The sequence below is a fragment of the Littorina saxatilis genome, linkage group LG1, assembly GCF_037325665.1.
Source record: "Littorina saxatilis isolate snail1 linkage group LG1, US_GU_Lsax_2.0, whole genome shotgun sequence".
Classification (NCBI taxonomy): Eukaryota; Metazoa; Mollusca; class Gastropoda; order Littorinimorpha; family Littorinidae; genus Littorina; species Littorina saxatilis.
Window position 1 is genome coordinate 79,442,759 of NC_090245.1, and position 27,983 is coordinate 79,470,741.

At 39.7% G+C, this 27,983-nt stretch overlaps 1 protein-coding gene across 1 annotated transcript; it reads left to right on the forward strand.

Annotated features, from left to right (window-relative positions):
• Window positions 1-15,911: 15,911 nt before the first annotated feature.
• LOC138980805 (uncharacterized) lies at window positions 15,912-26,387 on the forward strand. The gene is made up of 10 exons (XM_070353696.1): window positions 15,912-16,053; window positions 16,930-17,128; window positions 17,865-17,930; window positions 18,359-18,533; window positions 19,084-19,119; window positions 21,316-21,546; window positions 22,231-22,313; window positions 23,051-23,107; window positions 24,635-24,697; window positions 25,335-26,387. The coding sequence occupies exons 1-10, from the start codon at window positions 16,000-16,002 to the stop codon at window positions 25,502-25,504; spliced, it is 1,134 nt and encodes a 377-aa protein (XP_070209797.1). The 5' UTR covers window positions 15,912-15,999; the 3' UTR covers window positions 25,505-26,387.
• Window positions 26,388-27,983: the final 1,596 nt, after the last annotated feature.

Sequence of the window (27,983 nt, forward strand, 5' to 3'; positions counted from 1 at the left end):
ACTCACAATGAAACTGAACGCATTGCATTTTTCCGCAAGACCGTACACTCGTAGCATCGTCTGTCCACCGCTCGTGGCAAAGGCAGTGAAATTAACAATCCAGAAAAGCGCGGTAGCGGTTGCGCTGAGGAGGATAGCACGCTTTTTTACATCTCTGTTCTTTTTAACTTTCTGAACGTGTTTTTAATCCAAGCATATCATATCTATATATTTTTGGAATCAGGAACGGACAAGGAATAAGATGAAGTTGTTTTTAAATCGATTTCGGAAATTTAATTTTAATCATAATTTTTATATTTTTAATTTTCAGAGCTTGTTTTTAATCCAAATATAACATATTTATATGTTTTTGGAATCAGAAACTGATGAAGAATTCGATAAACGTACTTTTGGATCGTTTTATTTAAAAAATGTTTAATTATAATTTTCAGATTTTTAATGACCAAAGTCATTAATTAATTTTTAAGCCTCCAAGCTGAAATGCAATACCAAAGTCCGGCCTTCGTCGAAGATTGCTTGGCCAAAATTTCAATCAATTTTATTGAAAAATGAGGGTGTGACAGTGCCGCCTCAACTTTTACAAAATGCCGGATATGACGTCATCAAAGACATTTATCGAAAAAATGAAAAAAAAACGTTTGGGGATATCATAACCAGGAACTCTCATGAAACATTTCATAAAGATCGGTCCAGTAGTTTACTCTGAATCGCTCTACTGACACACACACACACACCGTAGTCACAGAGACATACTGAGACACAGACACACACACACACACCACGACCCTCGTCTCGATTCCCCCCTCTATGTTAAAAACTACCACAGTGCAGGAATTTTCCCGTTACGATGGCACTATTTGATCACTTGGTATGCCGTAAATATGGTAAAACCAAAAGCCTTTTTACCGACAAAGCCACGGTTATTAAACATCGCAGTCTCAGTACAGATGAAAGCACGAAATGTATTTTATTTTGACTAATGGTTTTAACAACAAAAGTTTATAACACATATGGAATCTGAAAAGTGTGATTCCAGGTTTGTTTTGCAGAAATGGCATTGGCAGTTCAATGGAATGAACAGTAAACCACAAACAAAACATACTCTGTCCACTAGTTCAAGTTCTCAGTCTTTGATTCGGTCAAAGTCGACTCTTTGTCTTCATGACCCCAGAAGTCTCCCCAATATGCATAGGGCCTACTTGTCACAGTTGCATTGTTATTAAGGCCAGAACTCAAATAAGTTGAGAGCTTGAACTTGCTCACCGAAAAAAAACCCATGTGCGTCTTCTTGGCAATCTTACTACAATTGACTCAGATCATTGCGGTTTTAACTGTAGTTCGGAAGGAAACTTCACTGATTTAAAACAAAACTTGAAGTTATTCCCCTCGACTGAGTTTGATTAGCTCAGCCTCACTTGGAAATGGGTATTTCTTCTACTATAGCATGTGCACAGCTTGACTCGAAGTGTGGTTGTGTCCGGGGAGTGTAGGTGCATGGGGGTGATTACTAGTCTGCACTGCCGCGCCCGCGTGCTTACCGTCAATGTAGTTGCGGTACTTGTTCAGAACTTCAGTTTCCACAACTCTACCTACATAACGCTGGGTAAGCTATTATTGTGTATACATTTCTATGATTCCGTTTTCATCTTGTTTTCCTATACGAATATGTGTGTATACTGATATGTGAATGTAATCCCTTTTCGGGCAATTCAGTGCTGGCGGCCGTTTGGCCGGGGGAAAGCCAAAAACCTCGTTTGTATCGTAGATTTCACTGTTTTACTAATTTGGTGTGATTTAATTTGCTCTCTCTCTCTCTCTCTCTCTCTCTCTAAATCTTAATCAGTCCTTGTTAAATAGCGCGCGCACGCGTGGGTTCAAGTTTTTTTGTGTATGAGTGACCGTTACCCTGCCATTGACTGACTGCCGGGAAGCCGGGCCGACATACTGGCCCCAACTACGATTTCGGAGGATGCATGTTTGAACACGGTAACGGAGACTCAAGAGTATTATAACGTGACCGTTCTAAGTCGTGTAAAATCACAGAATTTCACTTAGTGATAACAGATTCAGAAGGACCGTCTGATCTACAACCAGGCGCCTCATTTTGGCGCAAGAACTAACTTTTAAAACCTAAGTAATAAATTGACAGCTTGTAACACAAACATCCGTCCCTAAATCACAAACGATTTCTGTTTTCATCAAGATAAGATCAGTACAATTCGAAATTTTGACAGTTTTAAAAAAGATAGCCCAGAAGCAGAGTCACGAAAGGTCGTGTCTCAAAGCAGAGGGTATGTTTTTCTGCATATATAGCGCTCGCTTTCCCTTGAAGCCAGCCGCCGCCGACAAGTTCGTGTCAGTGACTCGCAGCCGTTTGTTGCGTTTTAGAATCAGCACGGTACACAATAACGTACTATTGCAGATACAGCCAGTCGCATTGAAATCACAAACTGACGACTAAATCGTGAAAACAAGGAAAGTGGATCACTCGGGTTCACCGGATGGCTCAGGGTTTAGATAAACCACTCAATCTGGTGTGTGGTTTACGCCACCAAAGCAATTCAAACGAACTGTTTCAGTCATTTAATGCTATTAAATACTTTTGCAAGTGTGTTCCATAAGGTTAGAACTGCTTTTTTCATTAGAAGATTTAAATCGTATTGTAAACCACTTGAGACATAATGGGGCTTTAACTTGTTGACGTCAAACAACAATGAGAGTGATGAAAGCCTATGTTGTTTGTCATATGTGATTGAATCAGGGACACCGGGACATCATCAATCCCCACCCCCCACCCTTTGTTAAAAAATTGTTATAAAAAAAACCCGTTCTATTATTATTTAGACCGTGACCGTCACTTTGGACGGCGTCGTACTGACGGATGAAAGAGCGGGTTGAAACCACCTGTCTCCTGGTACTGCAAGTTGCAAAAAAGAAAGATGTTATGCATTTAAGTTGACAAACACAGGCAGTGACGTAACAAGTAAACAATAAGCGCACAATGTCTCAATGATTTCAGTCTCCGTTCACTGCGTGTGTATGTAGCCTATTTGTGTGAGTCTGGAGTTAATCGTTGCTTGTGATTTTTTTCCAACTTTTTTTTTATTCAGGCAAACACAGATTTACAATGACAAATTAAAAGCATTGATACTTATACTCGGATAGTAAATTGCAGCAGTAACACAGTTAAACACATATGATAAGTTACATGGCAGTTGGTATTGTTATATGTTCAAAGCATACATATCGTCCCGAAAATCAGAAATGCATTAACGGCTATTGTAATAGTTGCTTGTGATTTTAGTCAGTTTGTCTTTTTACGCGGCATGTCACAGTATTGTACAGTTCCAAGGTCGACATGGGAATGCACAGCTGACCCACTGCAGTGATGATGGCCGGCTGTGAAGGCAGACTGACAGAGGTACGCGGGTGTTGTGACACTCAGTTTATGTTTTGGTGGCAGAAGCTGACTCGTCACCTTCATCATAGACCTATATTTACTGAATTGGCGACACGAGATTTATTTCTCGGAGTCAACTTTGTGCAGACTCTCTTCGGTGTCCGAACACCCCCGTGTCAGTGCACACATGCGCACGAAAAAGATCCCACGTTCACAGCGAAAGTCTCACTGAGGGCTTGGAAAACACGGAAGACACGCATGCATCATTTCTCGTCTGCGCCATGATTATCATGATCGTATTTCGATACTTTGACGAGACAAACCCAATGCTGGTGTGTCGAAGGAAACAGCCACTGCGGGCTTGTTCGAATCAAAGTATCACACCACATCGTCAACGTCCCAATATAGACCAGTTGGTCTAAGAGGACGTTAAACCCTAATAGTCAGTCAGTCGATCACACCAGTAGCCCACGGAGTCACTGAGTGACGAAGGCGGCGAGTAAAATATGGTCCGACTTTTCTTTTCAAACTCAATTCTAGCTTCGGTTCAAAACAAATCCACCTTCACCGTGACAAGTACTAATTAAAATTGAGTACATTGATGCAATGGCTTCTGATACGGCCCCCGAGTCAGTCTGTAGGCCTACTGCCGGTTTCACAACATCATCGGTAGGAACTCGGGTTCAAGTCCCCAGCCAGCAAAATTTTGCGCAGCGAATGCGTGTCGCAGTCGCCAAACTCTGCGTAACAACTGCACTGGACGCATGCGTAACGCGCGCGATTTTGCAAAGCGAAATACATGCGTGACACACTCGTTTTCCCTCAGATTACGCAGACCATACGCACCTCCGGCGCACGCTTATTTGACACCAAGACAAATTCGCACTCTCCACGCAGACGTCACGATTGCTTTACGCATTCTCACGCTATTAACGCGCTCTCCACGCAGACGACACGATTGCTTTACGCATTTAACGTGCTCTTGACGCAGATGTCCTGATCATCTTACGCACTCTCCACGCAGATGTCACGAATTATTGACGCATTCTCAGGCATTACGCGCTTTTTACGCTCTCTTCACGCAGATGTCACAATTGCTGTACGCATTCTCACGCATTTGACGCACTCTCCACGCAGATGTCACAATTGCTTTACGCATTCTCACGCATTTGACACACTCTCCACGCAGATGTCACGATTGACCTACACAATTTTACGCAGACCACACAACCGCTTTACGCACTCACAAACAAATAATGGGCAGTGCACAACATTGTATTGATCCAGAAAGACAAAGGTCAAGCGTGCAGGTTCGATAACAGAGATGATCATAATTATGTACAAGTTCTAAAACAAAAATGCAGTCAAATAAATTGATTAAAACAAAGGAGAGATTTGAATCTCGCTTATTGCCATTGTGACTTCCAGGTTTTAATTTCACTGCATTTTGACATACCAGCAGCACGGAAACAAAAATGATCAAAATACTATTCAAAGCAGAATTCAAATTGGCAGAACAAAGAATAAATAGAACAAAACCCTGATAGTCATCATCGATACGCCGTAGTACATGCAGTGAAGAATCCAGTATAACTTATAAGAGAGAATTTTGATGTACACTCGTCACTATATCACATTGATGTAAACAAATAAATAAATAATTGGCACAGCCTAGGCATAGGCAGCAGTGAGTTGTATCAACATGTTTGAATACAGAACAGCAACAAAAAGAGAAAAAAAGTTCTACAAGCCAGCTAATAGTTGAACTTCAGATTACTAATGATATCACAAACAAACACTTAGTTAATGCCCATTCTCCAGGGATCGAAATCCAGTCAATGTACACCAAACTAGGATAACACATACATTTAGAATCTATCACGACTGCATAAAACATTGGTATGCAATTCACAAAGCAAGGAACTTGAAACATGAACATTGACATTCAGGGTTCGACACTAGCGGGGGCGGGGGGCGGAACGCCCCAGAGTTTTGTGTTCCGCCCCAAACATTGCCGAAGCTTGGGGCCCACTCCGCCCCGGGATAAATTCCAACAATGCCAGAGCCAATCACTAAAAATCGCCAGTCAAAGTCGTCACTGAAATTTGCGTTACGATCAATGCCGCAGTCAAGAAAAAACAACAACATTGAAATCGTCGAAGGACAATGCCGCAAGGGAAATAACTCCCAGATTGCGCTCTTTAGCGTGAGAGATAAGTATCGCCTTCAAATGCCAAACGCAAAATGTGGCGACACATCCCTGGTGTAAAAAGACATGGAAATGAAGATGAAGAACAGGGTGGAGAGAAACGAAAAAAGGAGACCGATGCAGCCAAAAGCGCGAAGAGCTGTCGTAATTTCAATGTCAAATGGTTGAAAAAATTTCCCTGGCTTCAGTATGATGAATTCTTACTTTATTTGGTGTTTAACGTCGTTTTCAACCACGAAGGTTATATCGCGACGGAGTACGATGAAGAAAAACAGACAACTGAATGCATTGCCGCACGTGAATACTGAGAGTGGGCCCCAGATTTTTGTTTTCCGCCCCAGCAATTTCCATCTCTGGGGCCAGTGTGGCCCCAGGCCAAATAAGTTAGTGTCGACCCCTGACATTAAACATACATATGTGCCCCACACACATTTCGGACAAGGCAGCTGAACGAAATTCAGATGTGGATGGAGCACAAAATAATTAGATGGGGCGGCGTGAAAGCATACTGGGACAAGGAACAAGCAAGAGAAAGAGGATAAGAAGATAAAAGGAAGAACAAACCGAAGAATAAGAAAGAAAAAAACAAAATAAGAGAAGGAAAGAGAAAAAAAAAAGGAAAAAAAAAAAAAGGAAAAAAAAGGGAGACAATCATATGAATGTGTACCATTTAAATAAAAGAAATTAAAAAAATTACTTTTAAAAAGGAGACATTTCAGGTTTTGATTTGAAGTGTGTTAACATATTCACATATACCAGTAACTTTGCATGGAAAAAAAAAGTTCACAATGATTTGAAGCAAATTCAAATGCCAGAGAAAAAACAGAACAAAACCCTGATGTCATCATTGATAATCAGTGGTACGTTCAGTGAAGAAAAAACAATTGACACAACCTAGACATGGGCAGCAGTGAGTTATCAAGTTTCACTACACAAAAGTAACAACTACAATAATGAAACAAAAGGTAAAATGCCAGCTAATAGTCAAAATTCAGAACAATGATATCAAAAAGAAACACTTATTCAATGCCCCTTCTCCACTGATATGTATAAGCACACCAACATGACATAAACTCATAAATTAAAAAAAAAACCATGACATAAAACTCATAAATTAAAAAAAACTTATCAGACTGCGTAAAACATAGGTTTGCCATCTCAAAATGGATGTAAAACACGCAGCTTACTCACAAAATGATAGACAAGTCTCCAGCGGCCAGCTGCTCAGCAAACAAAATAAGGTGGCGAGGATCAATATAATTGAAATGCATTTTTTTTTCTGTTTCGGAGAGAACTTTGCTTCATTTACCTTACACTGCCTGCATTCAAGGGCTAAATTTTTATCAGGTGCACCAAGACTTACATCTATAGAAATCCAATCATAACGGTTTTAACAGCAAAAAAAAAAAAAATTATATTTCTAGTCTCGCTTCTAAATTCTCAACTCAACTCCAAAAAATAATAAAGAACAACAAAAACCCGCATCATGCATTGTCTCCTTCAAGCTGCCTAGGTTGTTTGCGTTCGACTCCCATAAATGACAAGGAATTGTTAAAACCTTTTCTTTCTATTTGTTCACTTTTTGTTTTCTTCTTTTCTGAACTCTTTATACTTGTATTTTATTCATTTTAATTTAGCCTGAAGGTTTGAGTCGTGTATTAAAAATCGAATATAGTGTGTAAGTGCCCTTGAACAGCTTTTCCAGAATCATGTATTCTATATTTTTAGTATGGGATACCCACAAGAAAAGTTCAAATGCATCCATGCGTCTCCACTGATAGTAATGGTAGTTGAGCACTTCCAGTTTAGTCTTCTGTCGTTCTGACACAACCTAAAAGGGTACATCATGTCTGAACATCATCTGTAGAAGAGTGTGAAGTTTAAAGCTTAGCTTAAATAATGTCCAACAAAACCCCAGATTCTTCTGTACATTACCCATCAGCCACACAGACCTGAACTGTGAAATACAATTACTCACTAGCAATTTCTCAGGCGAGTCAAATCTTACATTCATCAAATTTTTGCAACTAGCATTGTAAATAAGCCTACAGAGATTACAAAGTTCAATTACTGCAAACCAAATCATGAAGGCTCTTCCATGGCCTGTTGTCTCTTTCTTTTATCACAGGCTTCCAAAAACCAGTCTTGAACGGCCGTCTTCAAGGTCTTGACCTGTGGCACCCGTACAGCTTCACGGAACAGCCTCTGCATGACAAAACAAAAAATAACATGAACTTAGATCATCAAACAACTATCACTGATTTGAGAAAAGTCTCAAGTTTATTTCCTGACGCCTGTAAACTTGCTAAAAATCATACAGACACACAAACTTGCATACACACCATACGCTTTTACAACACACCAACTATACTTGAGTTAGGAAATTACAACACATTGTAATCCTTGTAGAAGAGAAGTAAAAAAAAAATACCTACCCTAATATTTGTTTTAACCCTTTCGCTGCCAATCAAAACTTGGGTATGTGCATTCCTGACTGCCAGGGAATATTGGAGTTTGGGGTGTAATAATTCACAAAAAAATCTAGCTTCAAACTGGCAGTAGGTAGGTAAGTAAAACCTATGTTGTTTTTAAAGGAAATTGAACCAAGAATCTGTTTTTAGTGTCTAATCATGGAAATGATAATTAGTTTGGCTTATAATGATGTTTAAATATGAACTTTTGAAAAATCAGCCCGGCGCATCTTCCGGTGCCTGTGGATCAAACACAGGTGGCTGTTTTGCTCGCTCCAAGAAAGGATTATAATCACTGTCATCTACCTGTTTCCAACAAATTGTCCGAAAGAAGATCTCCCCCTTCCCCTGTCAGTATCCATAATCATTTGCACCGCCTGTAGCGTCAGTCCGGCTTTGTTTTTCCCTACTAGGGCCCGGTCGACAGTCACCGTTAGCCATTTTGACGAGTCGAGATTTCTCTCCCATACCCTGTCGACAAGGCCGAAAATAGCCTTCAAACGCAAAACCGCGTCACCATTTATGTTTATTCATGAGAATGAGGTATCCTACCAAGCCATTGGCTGCTATTTGTGTGTCAGCAGTGACGTAGCATTTCTGGAAAATCCCGGAACGGAGAAGACGGGTTTACCCGTCCTAAGGCGCTGCGGCTGCACAAGCGCATGACTGGTATACCCGTCATAAGGCAGTCAAGTGGTTAAAGTTACCTTTACTATGACTTTTTCTTTGGGGGCCTTCGGAAATTCATAATACATGTACTGTGACGTGCAGACGCATATGTGACGACATCATACCGTTTGCTAACATCCTTATTTCGTATGTAGTCGAAAATCCATGACACTGACAAATGAGCTCAGGAACTTGGCTTCTAGCAATTTAATGTTAAGCGTAAAAGCTTTGACAACTATCATTCACATGTAAAACATGGCAAATTTAAAATTGATTCCAAAGAACAAAATTTGAGACAGAAATAACTTGTTGTTTTGTAGACATGGATTTTATCTTCTTCCTAAAAGGACCAGGATGATTTTACAAATTATGAAAAACAACTCACTGTCGATGGCTTTTAGTCGCAGCGTACACCATGGTCTCTTTCCCTGCCCTCCCCCAGAGCCCCCTGTCAGCAACCGTGTAGCCTATGGAACACCTTCGTCATCACAGCATCAGTAGTCGTCTTTAGTTCATGTCCACCAACCACACCGAGCTCATGGTCATGGATCTGAAACAAACAAAACAAGCCAACTGAATTCCAAAAATCAAATATTCAGACAGCTCTTCTTCACATACAAACAATTCAATCTGGAAGCATCATACTGTCACCTGGAACAAAAAATCAATAATCGCACTTGCTTTAAAAAAAAATGTTTTCAGAAGAGCAAATGGTGATTGAGTGTAGCATTGTCATAAAATGTAATCACACACCTCAGGTGACCTGCATCAATCATTCAATACTATCTCACAAATCTTCATTTGGAAAGCACAAACATAGTTAGAAGAGAGCGTCAACCGTGATACTATTCAGTGTGGACAATTTTTTTCTGACCCATAATCCGATGCCTACACAAAGTGAGAATCAGAACTCACAAGAAGGCACTGTTGCATGTTTGTGATTATTTGCTTGAGTGTAGCACTTGCAATTTTGAACTTGAGGAAACAGCGTAGCAATTTCTGTTACATCCCTGAAAACCTAGCAGATGGCAGCTCTGGCCACAGAGCAATATTTGCATTATTTCTCACAGATGCAATGATCACAGAAAACAAAGTGGTGCATGCATTTTCCGCACCCCACATGAGAAAAAGAGGCCCATCATTGTGCGTACCCATAAGCATAGTTTTATCATCAAAATGTGTTGGTTAAATTCACAAATGTGACCAATACGCATAAACCTTGCATGAATTCCCAGGATAATGGGAAACTGGTCATGACTGAGAACTGATGAACAGTTAAGATACACCCGTGAACCGTGATGACATCTGGCATCCTCCAAAAAGCACACACTCAAGGTAACATTTAAAGCCTAAAGAGCGCGCGTCTAACAATAACATGTCACTCTCACAAGATCTTGCTACAGTTATCTGGGGAAAATAGCACAGGCATGACTGGTCTGCTTCAACAATTACAATAGCATTCAAAGCCACCTACCAGTGATCACTCCTTCGACAGATCCATCATGTGCCTTCAACATCTTCCACACTCAACAGTAAAAAGATGACTCCATCGAACAGTAGCACAGGCTCTGGCTCCACCATGATTCTTTGGCGACCAATTACTAAATTAGTCGCATCAGGTCCATCTGCTCCTGTAGAACCTTCTCCAGCAGCAAGAACTGATGTTTATCTTGCCGCTCTGCTCTGCTCGTAGTCTTGTGTCCGCTGAATGGAAGAAAAGAAGAACAAAAAGACATTTACATGAAGCAATACATATTTTAGACAATCTGTCAGCCTGAAAAGAAACCATCAGCACTAAAAAACAATCTGAGCAAATGTTCAAAGTAAACGTGACATCTCTATATTTTTGAATTCAGGAGAAGATGAGGAATATATATATTGCAATCAATTTTTAAAGGGGCATACAGAGTGGCATTTGATGGGGTAAAAAGATGTAGGGACTCAGCAGTTGGAGATGAAAATTTTTGTGTGTATTTACTTCAAGCAGATTTTTATTTTTTTTTTTTTTTTTAGACAGAAGAACAAACACACACTAAAAATCATTGTTTAAAGTTGAACTGACCTTAACTTTTCCTCCAAACACTAGAACTTTTTGTATTCATTCAAAAATATTCATCAAAAAGGTTAAATTTTAAATTCAATTTTGCAGACTTTGGATGAAAAGTTACTCTTCTCTGGCATCCCGCGGACACAGTTCACACTTTCTCATCAATGAGATGCCTGTGTTAATTAAAAACAAACATCAATAAAACTATTAAAATAAAATAAAAATTTAAATATAAAAATAAAATCGACCAACCGCCCCCACCCGATTTTTTTCCCCTTTGCTGGAAACAATACATTTGTTTCACTAAAACAGTAAAAGAGATCAGCTGAATTTGTTTGACACATCTGGTTATAACTAAAAGAATAAAACACAAAATAAGCCAAAGTCACAGAACAAAAAGACGCTGTCAGTGTCACTATCAATGACTCTGAATGAGACACTCATTGCTATGGAGCCATACCTGTTCATCTTCACCTTGCCGGGACGGAACGACAGTCTGCGTTACTGGCATCGGTGGCGGTGTTAAGGTCACTGTCCATCTCAGCTTTCTTCACCTTCAGTTCAAACAAGCAGTGAGCACCGTCATACTCAAGTCAAAGCTTTCTGAAAAAATAAATACTTGGAAGTTAAATAGGATCACATTGATTCCCAAACCTAACACTAACAGTAACAGTAACACGCAAACATCAAAACTGGAATATTAATTATTAAATATAAGCATCTCAATTTCACTAAATTAGTATATATTTATTTTCTCTGTGATGTATTTTTTTATTTTTTTTATTTCAAAAAAATCTGTTTTTCAACTTTATCACTGCACACGCTGACACAGCCTCTGCCTGCCTCTCTAGTCTATGCATGCCTCGGGAACAAGGGTAATTTTTCTCTTTTCCGAGACTCAGACACAGAATATTCCACTATGAGTCTATGTCTGGTATGCGGAACTGAAAGTTGAACATCTGTGGAAAAATAAAAAGATACAAATTAAAAAAAAACAGATTTATGAAGAGCCTATTAGTATTACTACTAAAGCTCCTGACAACTGCTGCCGCAATGACCCGACCAGATTAGGAACCAACCAAAGTTCACCAAGAAACAGACAATGAGACATAAAATGATAAACGAAAATTCAGTTTTTATGGTGCCGTGAGCGACCCGCGAATCGGGATTCGGATGGTATTTTCACTCTTCCACAACTCCTTAAAAACAAACCACTGCATCAATCAACTTTATGTTTTTGGAAAAGTTAGTTCATTCATCCATCTTTCAGACAAAACAAACATGAATGAATAGAACAGTGTTCTTCTAGGCGAAAAAAAAATCGAAAGTGTGAGAAATTCTCTCTGCCATCAAACTCGGAAGCCGAAGCCGCGAGCTATCAAAAATTCAAATTCCCAAATCTTTCCTTCAGTTGATCAACTTACCTATTCTTGAAAGAAGTCAATCTTCATTTCAGAGAGAAGGATAAGATTACCTTGCATCCAATAAGCAAGTCAAAAATACAAGTCAATATGAAGAAAAAGCAAAAAAACGCCGATACAATGTGGATTTGACAGACTTCTTGCCAACAGGAAGTTAGAGATTGTCTGACAGACAAGGGAAATAACTTCAATAAATTGCTCTTTTCAGTCAAGGTAACTGTCTCCCCTGAAATTGAACTTTCACAGAGATTTTCTTCCAAAGCAAAATAAAATAAAATGAAAATATGCTGAGAACAAATTTTATGTAACCATTAACATCAGCCTTTATTTTGAGTAGATAATTAGTTTCAAAGTTACTTTAGTTTACATTTTTTTGTTTAATCTGAATTTTTTAAATGTTTTTATCGTTTTGTTATGGGTACGTGTTCATATAGATTTCAGTTATCTTTTCTGTTCATATAATATTTTTATTATGCTTTGCCTAGATTTTTCCACGACATTATTTTGTGGAAAGCTGATTCCTACAACAATACCAAATCCCCATTACAATAATTATATTACATGCTAAAACAATTATAATGATAATACAAATTAAAGTAATCATATTTATTTTAAGATAAAAACAATCAGGATAACAATTAAGCAAATAAATGTTAGTAATAACAAAATGATTAAATAAAAATTAAATGGGAAAACCATTACATAAAATAAAAATATTTTTATTAAACTTTTAAATGCATTTTTTTTTAACCGAAACTGTCTTAAGATAAACTGAAAAATAACGGATTGAAAGTTTTTATGCAATTTTTTTTCTAAAAAAAAATAAAAAAGAAGTTTTTGAAGAAGAATAACTATTCATAACCAACATTTAAAAGTAAATATTTTTTAATAACATAAAATATAATAAATTATTTCATGAAGTAAATGCATAAACCCACGGTATAAAATTAGGAAAAACAAAAATTGCAATCACCTTTTCATTGAATCCATGCGTGCTAAACACTGCGTGGTGAAGTCGTTTCGAATGCGACAATCTGCGTAAAAGTTGGCGAAAAGTAACGCGCGCGAAGCGAAGGTGTCACGAGGCCGTACGCATCCCCGCATGAAAAACGCAGAAATAACGCATGCGTCACGCACTTCCTTCGCTGCACCTGCCCACCTGCCGTGTTTTCCGCCGACGGGGCCGAAATCGCGTGTGGCCCGTGCACTTGTAAGTTATTCCTTACTCTTTAATTATTTACTATTATTATTATTATTGTTATTACTATTATTTTTATTATGAACAAATCATTTCCTTCGCTGCACTCGCCCACCTGCCGTGTTTCCGCCGGCGGGGCCGAGGTCGCGTGTGTCCCGTGCGCTAGGCTTATAGTTAATGCCACGTTACATTCATATACTCCATGTGTCACCTTAGGTGTATATATTAGATTAGACAGCCAGCCTCTGCCTACCATATCTGAGACGTCCGTCTCTTTTGGGAGGAGGAGGGTGGCCTTGTAGCTGTGCGAGAGTATGCGAACGACTGTGTATGACAGTGTAAATAGCCTATCCTCTTTTTCTCACCCCCACCCCAGAGGGGGTTACAGAGACACATCTCTGGCCTCCTCACCTGACCCCCTTCCCATGCCTCTGTAGACAGAGGGTGCCATAAAGGCGTTGATGAATAAACCGACATAAAGTCGCAGCCCTGTACATATGTTTTTAACCGGCCAGTATAGGTCCTAGGGAGGACCGGGTTTGCTTTTCGCCAGTTGACTAGCCGCCGAATCCACAAGTACGTAGAGGGTGCCTCGGCTTCTCCACCACGACCCTCCTTGGTCTGACACTCACTCCTTTGCCATGATCAGTCGGATGCCACTTTCACAATTTTATTCTAAAGTACCAACAAATCAAATCAATTCCCTTCCGGAATAGCAACGTTCCACGTTTCTTGAATACAAAAGCATTTCTGCCTCGGAATGAAAGAATAAATCTCTACAATCGTGTATCCCCTGCAAGGAATTGATTTTAAATCCTGTTCTTCCAGCATTTCCATTGCGGAAAGTAAAAGTGTTTTTTTTTTTTTTTTGTTTTTTTGTTTTGTTGTTGCTCATCTTCACCCAGGCACACATCGTAGAGCTTCGGCTCTGATATCTTTGACCCAAATTGCTCTAAGCAGAGAGGTCGTTAAACTGTATTTTCGTCGATGCGTCACGCAGAATCATGCTGGCTGGGTCGCCAGCAGTGTTGGTGAAGATGTCAGACCGAGTTCATAAGATCGAGAGACAAGAAGTCACTGTCTTACGGGGCCGTCTTATGGCGGAATTATTGATATTAGTTCGGTCACCGGCCGGTCACAAACACTCAGTAACCCCCCCCCCCCCCACCACCACCACTTCCTTCCAACCGGCAATTTATCCGCGTCACTGACGTAACATAAACTTGAAATGCCATTGTAGTGATGTCTCTCTATATGTCAGAGTATGTGTGTGTGTGTGTGTGTGTGTGTGTGAGAGAGAGAGAGAGAGAGAGAGAGAGAGAGAGAGAGAGAGAGAGAGAGAGAGAGAGAGAGAGAGAGAGAGAGAGAGTGAGAGTGAGGGCGGGGTGGGGGCCGCGGACAGAGAGCGTGAAGCGCGCGACGCACCACTGTGTATTTCATGCGCATACTGAAGTTCCCCCGTAGCTGAGTTCCGGTTCCAGACCCCCAGGAACGAAGCAATATTTGGAACTTCCATACTTTGATCACTTCGCAAAAAGCAAAATTGTAGAACATGGCTCAAGGATCGGTTGGTGCTTTTATCATAAGTTAAATCCCTTCAACTTTACACTGCAAGTTTGCTGATTACTATTTAGATTTCTGATGGTTTGTGCCGTCCATTCTCAGGACGAAAATCCTAGTTTCGGACAGCCCTCAAGCAGCCGGCAAGTGTTTGAATTTTGTGATGGTGTTTATGTCCTCGCTGTGAAGGGGTGTATAGTGCTTGTCTTACTAGTGTGGTAGGGTTTGTTCCCGTTCATTGTTTTATTTGCATACGCAGATTGTACATTTCCATTTACAGATAAAGAATAAGCGGATGCTTGGAATGAAGCGCGCCACTTGTCTCACGGAGTTCCGGAAGACCAAAACATGGCTGGAGAATGAAGGTGAGCTGTGTGCAAAACTGCCATACATGTTGCACTGAGGACACAGTACATCACTATATGTCTAGCAAGTTCACTAGTTCTCTTCCATGCTAACGAGCTGTTTGAGTCAGAAATCACAATGTTTATCTTCCTCATAATTATATAAAAATGTGAGAGGAAAGTAAGTCTGCTGAATTTCAATTGTTTCTTTCACAACTTCTGATATTTATTTGATATATATATCACAGGCTTGCCACAGGCTCGTGGATCCCTATGATATTCATCTGCTGGGTCTTGACTGAAATACAAGCCATATAAAAAATCACTTGTGTTGTACTTGTAATTAACCTATACATGTATACGTACAACAGTTAATACTGAATTTTTTTGTTAACATGGTTCTACAATGACAGTTTGGTGGAGTTCATATTCATATACTTCATTTATCAGGCAAGCAGGAACTCCTGTCTACACCTTCTTTTTGTTTTTTTGTACATGTTAATTGATGTTTGAAACACAGTTTGGAATTTATAACACCTCTAAACAAAATTGTGTTTGTTTATTCTTTTCAAGGGAATGCTGATTATTTTAAGAGAACGAAGGAGGAATTTTCTAAACTGTCGCCAGAAGATAAAGAGCTTTTCCGAAAGAAAGCAACAGAGAGGGGCATACCCTCCACAATGAAAGACAGGCAGAGTTATGCCAACCTTCTGACTGACCAGATGACCAATGTGGTGAGAATTTGTATTGTAGTATGTGTAATTATTGTACTCTCTTAGTCTTACAGTCAAGGGCGGATCAATTCACTTTGGAGGGGGGGGTTACAAAATGACTGCGAAGATACAAGTTGACGGCGCCGAAGGCGCCTAAGCCTCTAGGGGGGTCCGGGGGCATGCCCCCCCGGAAATTTTTTTATCCAAAGAAGCAAAATAGAGCTATCTGGTGCATCCTGAGCCAATAAATTACCTCTTTTTTTGGGGGGTGGGGGGGGGGTTACGTAACCCGGCCGTGTAACCCCCCCCCCAGATCCGCCCTTGTACAGTCTTAGTCTTGTGATCAGGTTGGTGTTTCAAATTCTACTTCCTACTCCTATCTTCACTCATCATATTTCACGGATGAGAAACGGGGCTCTGATTTTTCACTTGAACTGGAACAAATAACAATTGTTGTAAATCACTAAATCAGTAAATGCACATCAAATAACCAAAGGGAAGTAATCGCTCTTAATGCATACGACATGTGTAATAGAGTAAGCGAGAGTTGTACAGAACCTTTTCTCCTGGCACCTGAGAGAATAACAAGCATTGAATTTTGAAATGAACAAGCGACTTTCAAGGTTCCGTACAACTCTCGCTTACTCTATTACACATGTTGTATGCATTAAGAGCGATTACTTCCCTTTGGTTATTTGATATCTTAACATCGCTCTGCCTCATTCTGTTTGAGATAGTAAATGCACTGTTGAGTTGCAGTTGTTCCATGATGATGTTGGATAATAATTAATAATATGTTACATTCATGTACTGGGTAAGCTTCCCTAAATCAGTAAATCAAATGCAAAATTGTACTTTTCTCCTTTTGATCAAAGCAACAATGTGCATTGATTTCAGAGGAAAGTAGTTGAGCAGATGGGAGGCTTTGTTTCCTTCCACCTGATCCTGGATGGGGAGCACCGAAGGGCTGCCTCAACTCAGATGTGCCTTATCGAGGATCGCCTTCAGTATCCAAGAGATCTGACCAGCTTAGTCGCCCAGTCTGAGCGCAAGCAGAAAAACTTGTCTGAAGCCACAGCTGCTGATGGAGATAGAGGTATGTGAATCATCTTTCATAATCATATTGAAGTTGACTATTCCTCGTATTCCTATGAGGATATTGACAATACAATATTCTGTTTTACTGCGGAAACACAAATGCAGTGGAAAATCTTGCTATCATCTGCTGCATCAACATTGTTTATGTTTTCTAAGCTTAACAGTTTTTCTGTAGAAATCTCGAAAAAGGAAGAATGCTAGAGTAAAATTAAACAGTTTTATTGCAGAAAAAGTTAAAAAAAAATGTCTGCAGAAGCTTTTACTTGCTTATTGCGAGTTTGAAGCCTTCAATTCAAAACAGCGATAAGACTGTACATCGTCACATTGCCAAAAATATACAGGTTGAAGTTACAACAATGGCAGTTTCAGCAGTTGTGTGCTGCCCCTGGGCAGTTGCGAGAACAAATAACTGAAAAAATACATCTTCAAAGGTCATACATAGCAAATGTTTTTAGATAGTACTGCAAGTATTGTTACTGTACTACTTTATATTATATGTATAAGGAGGATTTAAATGTGTTTTTTTCAATTTTAGACTAAAATCTGACAGTGTTATAGAATGTGTGCAAACCGTGCATACAATCCATTGGAATCTGAATTGGTGGGTGCATTTAGGGAGAAAAACCCCCAAAGTAAAATAAAAATCAAGAGCGTGTCTGTGAAACTGTGAGTCAAGAGGAAAGGTTTCATTGTTGTTGTTTTTGCATTAACAGTTTATACTAATTCTTTTATAGGAGCTAAGAAGGATGAAAAACAAGAGCTGCGCCGTCAGGTCCAGGCCGTACTCAACAAGGCTTATCGTATGTGTGGGCGTATCTTTTCTCTCTTTCTTTTTTTATGCATTTTGTCTGAAATATTCAAATAAGGAAAACAGTTTTAACGAGCAGACCTGTCTTTTAAGCACAGTAGTTGAAGAAGCTGTAATAAAATCAAGACACTAGAATCAGGAAACGTTTGATTACTTTCTTGCAGTAAATGCCACATTGTATTCATTTCTTTTAATTAATCTTCTGTTTCACATTCACTTTACATACATGTCTCATTACCAGCAGAGATGTGCAAGCAACATGCTTTGTCTAGCAACTTCTCCCAGCTGCAGTGGGTTATGATGTGATTTGACATCAAGAGGCTGGCAATTACCAGTGTTCTTTGACATAGTCTGTTAAGCCGTTTAAAGACGCACACAAATGGTCATGAGATTTTGTTAAATTAAAAATGTTTGAAACAGGTGAGGCTGTGGGAAAACCAGCTGCCCAGCACATGCGCTGCCCATACAGCAAACTTCCTTCTATGGAAGTGAAAGGGTGGCCTGAAGGAGTTGCCACTTTAAAAAATCCCAACAGCTATGGCCGACAGGACCTCAAAAGGATATTGGACAACAAGGAGCACATTGTGTTCAAATTGTGAGTAGCAGACTTTTTAATGACGGCTTAGTCAAGAGGGTTGGCAGGTCCTGTCATGGTTTGCACATTAAATAAGACCATCCCTGCACTTCACCACTAAAAATTAACTTTATGTGCAGTGCACAGAGGTGCACATGCCATTTTCTGCTGCTTCACATGTTGTTCGGGTTATGCGTTTTCTCTTGCTCGGCATTTTGTCACATGTATGAGAAAGTGTCAATGTAAAAAGTCAACTGTAATCTACTGGGAACATTGATAGTTGCAAACAAATATATGTATTACTCAACAATTTGTTTATTCTAAAGGGCAGTTCTAAAGAGGGTGGATTTAAACCAACATTGTTTGTTGTCCTGAACTGTATAGATTAGATAGTTGTGTGCTGGTATTGAAACTGGTCCTGTTCAAAACACCAAGTCAGCAAGATTACAATTAAGTCAGGTGTTTAATGTTTTGTTATTCTTCAATTCTTTTAGTTAATGTACAAATGCCTTAAAAGCAGAGCATTGTGCTTAATGGATACATTTGCTTTCTTTCTTTCTGCCTGGCTTAGAAACCAGGAGGCGCAAGCAAGAACACCTTTGCTTAGGTGAGTGTCACTGATTAAAATAGCTGACTTGCACAACAGGTGTGAACCTCCAAATAAATAAATCTGCATTTTTGTTGTGGTCTTGGAAAGATCCGTCTGAGTTTACTGGCAGATTTTCTGTCTGCGTCATAAGAAAGCTAGGTGAAACAGTGGAACGGCTAATCAGTGGGCTGTTTTACACACACACACAAAATTGCATGTGTCAGTCAACTGCTGAAGTTATCACCACTGAAGAAAACTGAAGTAAGGATGACATTTTAACAGGGAAACATGCAGTTCTCATCTGACTTTTACATTTTCAGTAGAAGATGGATTTATGTGTATATGTATTTATTTCCTTTTTTCTTTTCATATTTCCTTGCGTTTATGACTAAGAGGCAGAAGACCGAAGCTCTGATATGATTTGTTTGTGCAATTCAGCTTTTGGCTTTAGTAAGGTAACTCCTTTCTAATGAATAATGACTGGCAAATGTAATAAGCTGTCAGTCACACTTACATCAAAATCCTAAAAAAGCCACTATCTCCTGTCATTACATTGGAACCCGCCTTTAAAGTCCCTGCAATTTAACACTTCTGCCCTGTTACCAGATAGTTTTTGGTAACAACATTTTTCACTTAGCACTGAAAATTGCAATTTTACGATTACTCTGCTCTGGTCCAAAATCTTGCTCCTATATTACGCTACCTGATCCATGTGTTTAAATGTCAAGGCCATCACTGGCTTGCCAATTTCCGGTACTTGTGTTGACCAAATTTGAGCACGTTTTGTTTCAGATTGAAGCACAGAAATGTATGATGTTCAGTGACTAGCATTACTGGATGGCCTCAGCGTGTTTTCACTCGACAGTGACAGTAAACTAAAGACGAGCCTAAAAATGACAAAGAATGGGATTACAGTCTGCCGAATAAACCAGAACGGAGTGGCTCGGGATCCGACAAGTTGGTGCTTGAACCCTCAGGCTCAGAAACGGGCAGTCACCGATATCTCACAAAATAGACCTCAGTTTTCCATACTCCAGCAGATACGCTCCATAGCTCAATTGGTATAGATTTAATCTCAGATTCTTGAGGTCGTTGGTTCAAATCCTGCCATGATTTTTATTTTATTTTTTTATTTTTATAAATCTGTTAATTTTTTTTATAATTGTTATTCATTACTGTCCCTTCCTTTTATTTGCTCTATTCTACTTTGTTCCAAAGCATTTTGGTAATCAGTACACCAAGCAACGTGTCCCGTGCCGGTTAGACTGAGGCAGCATTAGTTTAACAAAATGCAGAACACAAAGGAACATTGAAACAAACAAAAAACACCATATTGTGTTTGGCTTAACATAAGCCTGCTTCGCATCGAGTTTATTTGACGTATGTCTCTGCTTCGACAGAATCTCTGAGACCGGCAAACTGATCTCTTGCTACGATCAGTCGCTCTCATCAGTGACTAGCGCCGTTGCCAAAATTCAAGTCTTTCCGAGTCTAAAACTGATCTCCATTCATCTTTTTCCAGTATAGCAACGTTCCTTGAATTGAATCTTTCAATAAAATGAAGGAATCAGCAGCTTCTGGGGAGTGTCTGTGCCCCCAGGCTCAGGAACCGACTCGTCAGTTCTCAGGCATGGTACTAAAGCAATGGCAGTTTCAGCTGAAATAAAGCCGGGGGTCCAGGGGGCCGTTATAGGCCCCCATGCGGGGTCAAGGGGCAGCGCCCTTTGTGGGGGTCAGGGGGCAAAGCCCGCTGAAGCTGACGACTTTTTACTAATTCAAATGTGTTTAGTGCCCTCTCCTTGAAGCTGAGAGGGATATAAGTGAAAGATAACAAGGCTTGAGTAAGAAAAAATAATAACCAGAAAGTGACATTGGTGATCATGATGAACAACCAAGCACCAGTACTGGTCACGGTCGTGTTTGCACCCTACCTGTACACATTTTTGAATTTGTTGAATAAGAAAGGACTACCAGTGTTTTCATTAAATCTGAGTTGACTGTGTAGGCCTGAAAAACAACTGCTGTGAGGCAATGTAGTCCAAATAGGGTTAAGACCTTTGTTTTTCAGATTTTGTGTCCTCTTTAAGCTTACCTCCTCATGAAGATCACATTTTCTCAGATTTGTAGAGGTAATAAAAGTTTGAAATATGTTTTAAAGTATATTTATTCTTTGACTGAGCTGTGACACATGTCTGGATATTGCTTTGCATGTAGTCCTGATGAGCCAAGCATCGCTGAGCCGGGAGTCGCTGAGCCAGGAGTCGCTGAGCCAAGCATCGCTCAGCCGGGAGTCGCTCAGCCGGGAGTCGCTCAGCCGGGAGTCGCTCAGCCAGGAGTCGCTCAGCCAGGAGTTGCTCAGCCAGGAGTCGCTCAGCCGGGAGTCGCTCAGCCAGGCGTTGCTCAACCAGGGGTCACTAAGCCAAGCCAGAATGAGCCTTCAGACAGGTTTGTGTACCTGTTTTTTCTCTTTGTTGGTGTTTTGTTTAACCTGTTGTGTTCATGTCAAAGTAATCTTGTCAAAATGTTTTTGCTAACTCTTGAACCTTAAAGACGGCTTGTTTTTTTTTACTATAAAAAGTATAATTGTTCTAAAGCCAATAGTGCTGAAAGTGTTATCTGTGTTAATGTTATGTCTCTTTAAAGATGAACTGTATAGATCAGATGACTTGTAATTGTATAATAACTCATGGTCCTGTTTGGTCAATGTTACAATATTGCAATTATGTCAGTTTGCGGGCAGATTTTCTCCTATTTTAAGAGGGTGTAAAAGGGGTGGTTAACCAAAATGCTTTAAATATTCATAACTACAGATAGTGCAGTTCAGTGTCAATGCACTACTTTTGAAGACTTTACAACTTTATGTGGCCATCGTACCTCTGTTATTTGTTGTATTGGCGCTTTGTTTACAATTTTCTTTGCCATAACACCCTGATGCACATTCACATGAAGATAAAATACTTGAGGAGAAAACACATTTGAAAAGTAAAAAAGTGGGCAACACATAAGCAAGTTTTACAGCATGAGAAATTATCACAGCTGATGATATCTTTCATTTTCAAGCATATCCAAAGAAGGTTAAAAAAAAAAGTGAATCCACAGACTAAATTGGGTAATCATTTTCTTTTGCAGTGTCATAGATCTGCGGGAGATGGCAAAAGTGGAAGAAGACACCGTCATAGGCATTTTGAATCTCCTTTCAGAGGGTGGTGCAGGTAAGTTGCCTGTGAGGAAAATAGTAATAGGGACTATTTGGGTGTAATTAACACTAACAGTGACAGAGTAACAGTGACTATTTGGGTGTAATTAACACTAACAGTGACAGAGTAACAGTGACTATTTGGGTGTCATTAACACTAACAGTGACAGAGTAACAGTGACTATTTGGGTGTCATTAACACTAACAGTGACAGAGTAATAGGGACTATTTGGGTGTCATTAACACTAACAGTGACAGAGTAATAGGGACTATTTGGGTGTCATTAACACTAACAGTGACAGAGTAATAGGGACTATTTGGTTGTCATTAACACTAACAGTGACAACTTGTTTAAGAGTCAAGGTACTTGACACAAACATGCAGATAGATTTATGCTACTAACTCTGAAACACACATTGTCAAGAGTATTGCTCTATATCAGCTGTTGAATAGGTTCCAACCTTTATAAACTTTCCATCATTTTGGCAGAAAAGACAAACTCCAGAATTAACTCTGTCATCTTTATTATGTTTCTGAAAGAATTACCCTTTCTTTTGCTCAATTATGGCCAAACTCATAACCCAGCCTTTGTAGTTTGTTTCCTTTACTTCAAGACTTTGAAGGCGATATCGCTCATTTCACTGTAGCGATGTGTTGTGCTACATTGTCCTCCCTTTGTGTGTGTGTGTGTTGGTGCATCTTTGTAAATTTTTACAATTAGTTAAGTTTTGACTTATCTGATCTTTTTTTTAGGAGACAAGACATTAAGTGATGCTAAAAACCCACATCTGGCCAAGAGATCCAGGAAAGGTACTGTAATACTGAATTTCTCATCACCTGTCAATTATCTCTCCCCCTTATCATTTTCTGAATCAAATAAATATGTGCACATCCCCGATACTGGGTAACATAACAGCTAGTTACAAAATCAGTGACTATTAACTTTGCCGGTCTATAAACGTGCTCTCACAAAGCCTTGGACTCAGTTGATGGTTTCATGTGACGTATGACAACTTTGTCTGAAAATATTATAGCACTTAGTTATTTCAGATTTAGATGGAATTGAAAAAAGGCTTGTCGAAAGTTACTTTCGTTTCCATAAGAGCTTCAGAGAGAATGAATTGTTTAAAGTACAAGGGCACACACTTTACAGCAACATTATTTTGTATGTTGGAAAGTATAAATTAATTAATTGAGCAATAGATCTGTCATAAATGTCAATGATCGGCGATAAATGCAGACGATTTTCTGATCTCACTTGGTTTCGTTTCCTTCTGTAATGTACGCAAAGCACACTAACTGATCATACAGTCGTTCCCACCAAATTGTCAATGTGTTGTGATGAAATAGATGCTCGAGAACCTTCCTTTTTTTGTCTTTGGAACATCTTTGTTTGTTTGTTCATGGGCTGAAACTCCCACCGCTTTTACGTGTATGACCGTTTTTACCCCGCCATTTAGGCAGCCATACGCCGCTTTCGGAGGAAGCATGCTGGGTATTTTCGTGTTTCTATAACCCACCGAACTCTGATATGGATTACAGGATCTTTTTCGTGCACACTTGGTCTTATGCTTGCGTGTACACACGGGGGTGTTCGGACACCGAGGAGAGTCTGCACACAAAGTTGACTCTGAGAAATAAATCTCTCGCCGAACGTGGGGACGAACTCACGCTGACAGCGGCCAACTGGATACAAATCCAGCGCGCGCGCTACCGACTGAGCTACATCCCCGCCCCTTTGGAACATGATTGAAAACAGGTCTTGTGTATGTAGACAAGCCTGTTTAAGTGCTCTTGTCCCATAACTGTTCCCCAGTATCAAGGACATGCACATATACATATCCATGTGACGCGGTACTTCAAAATTGTTGGGCGGGTCCAGGTTTTGTACGTTTTTGAACAAAGATCAGTCAATCAGGAGTGAGTGTGACAGGTTGATGATGTATAAGTCCCCCTTGTCCTAAAATCTCTAAAATGTCAAATCCTGTTTGACTGTCTTTGCCTCCAAAGGTAATTCTTGTGCTTTTGGTATTTGCTCACAGGTATGTCATACTCTAAACATTGGCTCAAAGTTCTAGACAATTGGTTCATGGTTTTTGGAGACCAGTGATACTTGTCTCGGTTTTCAGTCAGCCAAGATTTATAAACTGTTTCAGTGATGACCCATTAAACTGGGAGTTTTCAGTACTAATCTGTTAGGTTTGAGTTAATTGGCATGTGGACTACATTTTGATATCACTTCATGTGACTTTTTATTTTTTTTTATTTTAGTTAGAAATATGTTGCTCTTATTGAATTCTCATAGAAGGTTTTCACTTTAACCCCCTTTCTTTGCAGTTGATCTGCCTATAGAAAAGGAGTCAGAAGGAGAGGAGCAACCACTGATTAAGAAACCCCGAGGTATTATAATACTGAATATCTCATGACAATTGAATTTGTTCTTCTTCATAATTTTCTGAAATCAAAAATACAGATAGATGCTCCAAACACTGGGCCAAAATAAAAGAAAACTGGGCCATGCTTCACGGAGACAAGTGCATTTTTACCTGTCTCGGTTTTCAGCCTGCCAGTTTAGGTGTTGACTAACCATATGTTTTCAGTATTGATCTTTAACACTTTCTACCCCAACTATGTTGACTAAGTGGGTGTTTTTTTTTAGCAGAGACCAGCTGTGCTGCAGCAGGTCACTCAGAATTGTAGTAACTGTGTATCAACACGCTGGAATGCAGGCATTAGATGGACGTTACAGGAAGCTACTCAAGCTAACCGTCTGAGCGGATATTTCTATATGTACCTGGTCAGATAGAGCCATTTCAGTGGGTATGGATATATCTGTACCTGGGAGACAATGAGTTAAGTTTAAGATTGACTTTTAGGTTTTAGATTCAGGTTTGACAGATTGACTTAATGTTGCTTCAAAGAACTTATCAACAGAGATCAGCTTGGGCAGACTTGTTGAGATGATATTTATTATTTGAATTTTGTGTTACTGTTAGAAATGAATTTTAGTCTTACCATCCTGTCCTCTTCTTTACAGTGTGGACCAGAGAGGAGGATGCCATCATTCTAGAAGCAGTGGGGAAAAGGAGCAATATTAGGCAACATGAACTAAAAGAATTGATAGACAAGTTCCCAGAGTTTAAAGGACGAACCAGGTCCAGTGTAAATAGCAGGCTCCGGCTGATTGCCTTGAAAAAAAGATCTTAAAGTCATTATTACACCTTTGTGTTCCGGCCATGTTTACATTTTTAGGTTTATATGGTCGGCAAAGGAAGTAACCCATCTGACGGCAAAGTTTTTGAAGGTTTGAAACCAATGTTACCCTTTCAAAACTACATCCCTTTCAAGTTATCATTAAAAAAAACATCACCACCCACACCCTAACTACAGCCCCCACCTTTGTCCTCTGTTTTTATATTTAGTCAAGTTTTGACTAAATATTTTAACATCGAGGGGGAATCGAAACGAGGGTCGTGGTGTATGTGCGTGTGTGTGTGTGTGTGTGTGTGTGTGTCTGTGTGTGTGTGTGTGTGTGTAGAGCGATTCAGACTAAACTACTGGACCGATCTTTATGAAATTTGACATGAGAGTTCCTGGGTATGAAATCCCCGAACGTTTTTTTCATTTTTTTGATAAATGTCTTTGATGACGTCATATCCGGCTTTTCGTGAAAGTTGAGGCGGCACTGTCACGCCCTCATTTTTCAACCAAATTGGTTGAAATTTTGGTCAAGTAATCTTCGACGAAGCCCGGACTTCGGTATTGCATTTCAGCTTGGTGGCTTAAAAATTAATTAATGACTTTGGTCATTAAAAATCTGAAAATTGTAAAAAAAAATAAAAAAAATAAAACGATCCAAATTTACGTTTATCTTATTCTCCATCATTTGCTGATTCCAAAAACATATAAATATGTTATATTCGGATTAAAAACAAGCTCTGAAAATTAAATATATAAAAATTATTATCAAAATTAAATTGTCGAAATCAATTTAAAAACACTTTCATCTTATTCCTTGTCGGTTCCTGATTCCAAAAACATATAGATATGATATGTTTGGATTAAAAACACGCTCAGAAAGTTAAAACAAAGAGAGGTACAGAAAAGCGTGCTATCCTTCTTAGCGCAACTACTACCCCGCTCTTCTTGTCAATTTCACTGCCTTTGCCATGAGCGGTGGACTGACGATGCTACGAGTATACGGTCTTGCTGAAAAATGGCATTGCGTTCAGTTTCATTCTGTGAGTTCGACAGCTACTTGACTAAATATTGTATTTTCGCCTTACGCGACTTGTTATGTTTATCTCTTCTCATGGCTGTTTTAAATAGTACAGACAAAGCTGAAGGAAGACAACAAGGAAGTTTTTTTAGTCTATTTACACTGGACCTGGTTCGTCCTTTAAACTCTGGGATATTGGAACTTTAACTTTATAGCTCTTTGGGCGATTTTTAGACAGTTTTCTTGTTATATATAATCCCTTTGACCTCTGGGTACTTCTCTATGGATCAATTAGATGCTGACATATTTTTAACACTGAGAATGCTTTTGAGATTACTTTATCCTCATTTGTTTGTAAATGTATAGCTATAACTAGGAATCTCATACTGCTGATCCCACCTCAATTTTGACACACCAGCTAGTATGCTACAGATGCATGCAGTGACATGTACTGATGCTGTGTACTTTGTGGGGGGCCCGGTAGCTCAGTTAGTAGAGCACTGTACTTGTGATCGGAAGGTCGAAGGTTTGAATTCGGGCTGGGACAGACACGTGTCAACTTTATGTGCAGATCGACCCAGAGACGGAAGCCATGTCCCACCCCCGTGTCACCATAATGGTACATAAAAGACCTCGTTCATTCTGCCATAAGTGCAGATGGCTGATACCATCTAAACAAGCATACACTTGTGTATCTCGTCAAAAGCCGTAAGGGTGTAAAATTTGATCATATAACCTATATCTTGTCCTTAATTTAAGAGGCGAAATATTTAGCCTGTAGGACAAGGGACTGGGTGGCCGAGTGGTAACGCACTTGCGCTCGGAATCGAGAGGTTGCGAGTTCGACCCTGGGTCAGGCCGCTATTTTCTCCCCCCTTTCCTAACCTAGGTGGTGGGTTCAAGTGCTAGTCTTTCGGATGAGACGAAAAACCGAGGTCCCTTCGTGTACACTACATTGGGGTGTGCACGTTAAAGATCCCACGATTGACAAAAGGGTCTTTCCTGGCAAAATTGTATAGGCGTAGATAAAAATGTCCACCAAAATACCCGTGTGACCTGGAATAATAGGCCGTGAAAGGTGGATGCAGCGCCTAAAGGCAGTCGATCTACTGGCCGATGTGAATGCGTGATATATTGTGTAAAAAATTCCATCTCACACGGCATTAATAGGTAACATGCGCCTTGAGTCGCCTTGTGTGGTGAGATATGTGCGCGATATAAATCCTCGTAAATAAATAAATAAATAAATAAACATTCTCTTTTTTGTGTGTATGGTTTTGTACTAGCAAACTGATGTAGAACATCATTTGGTACAGAGCAACATTTCAATAGGGCTGTGTGGGGATTTTTAAAAACATGTGTGACTTCATTTGAATCCACGATTACCGAGGACATATATCTATTGTCAAAAATATGTCTGCTGTGCCCTAACTGAACTACAGTGGTACCTGCGATGTGCGGCCCCTC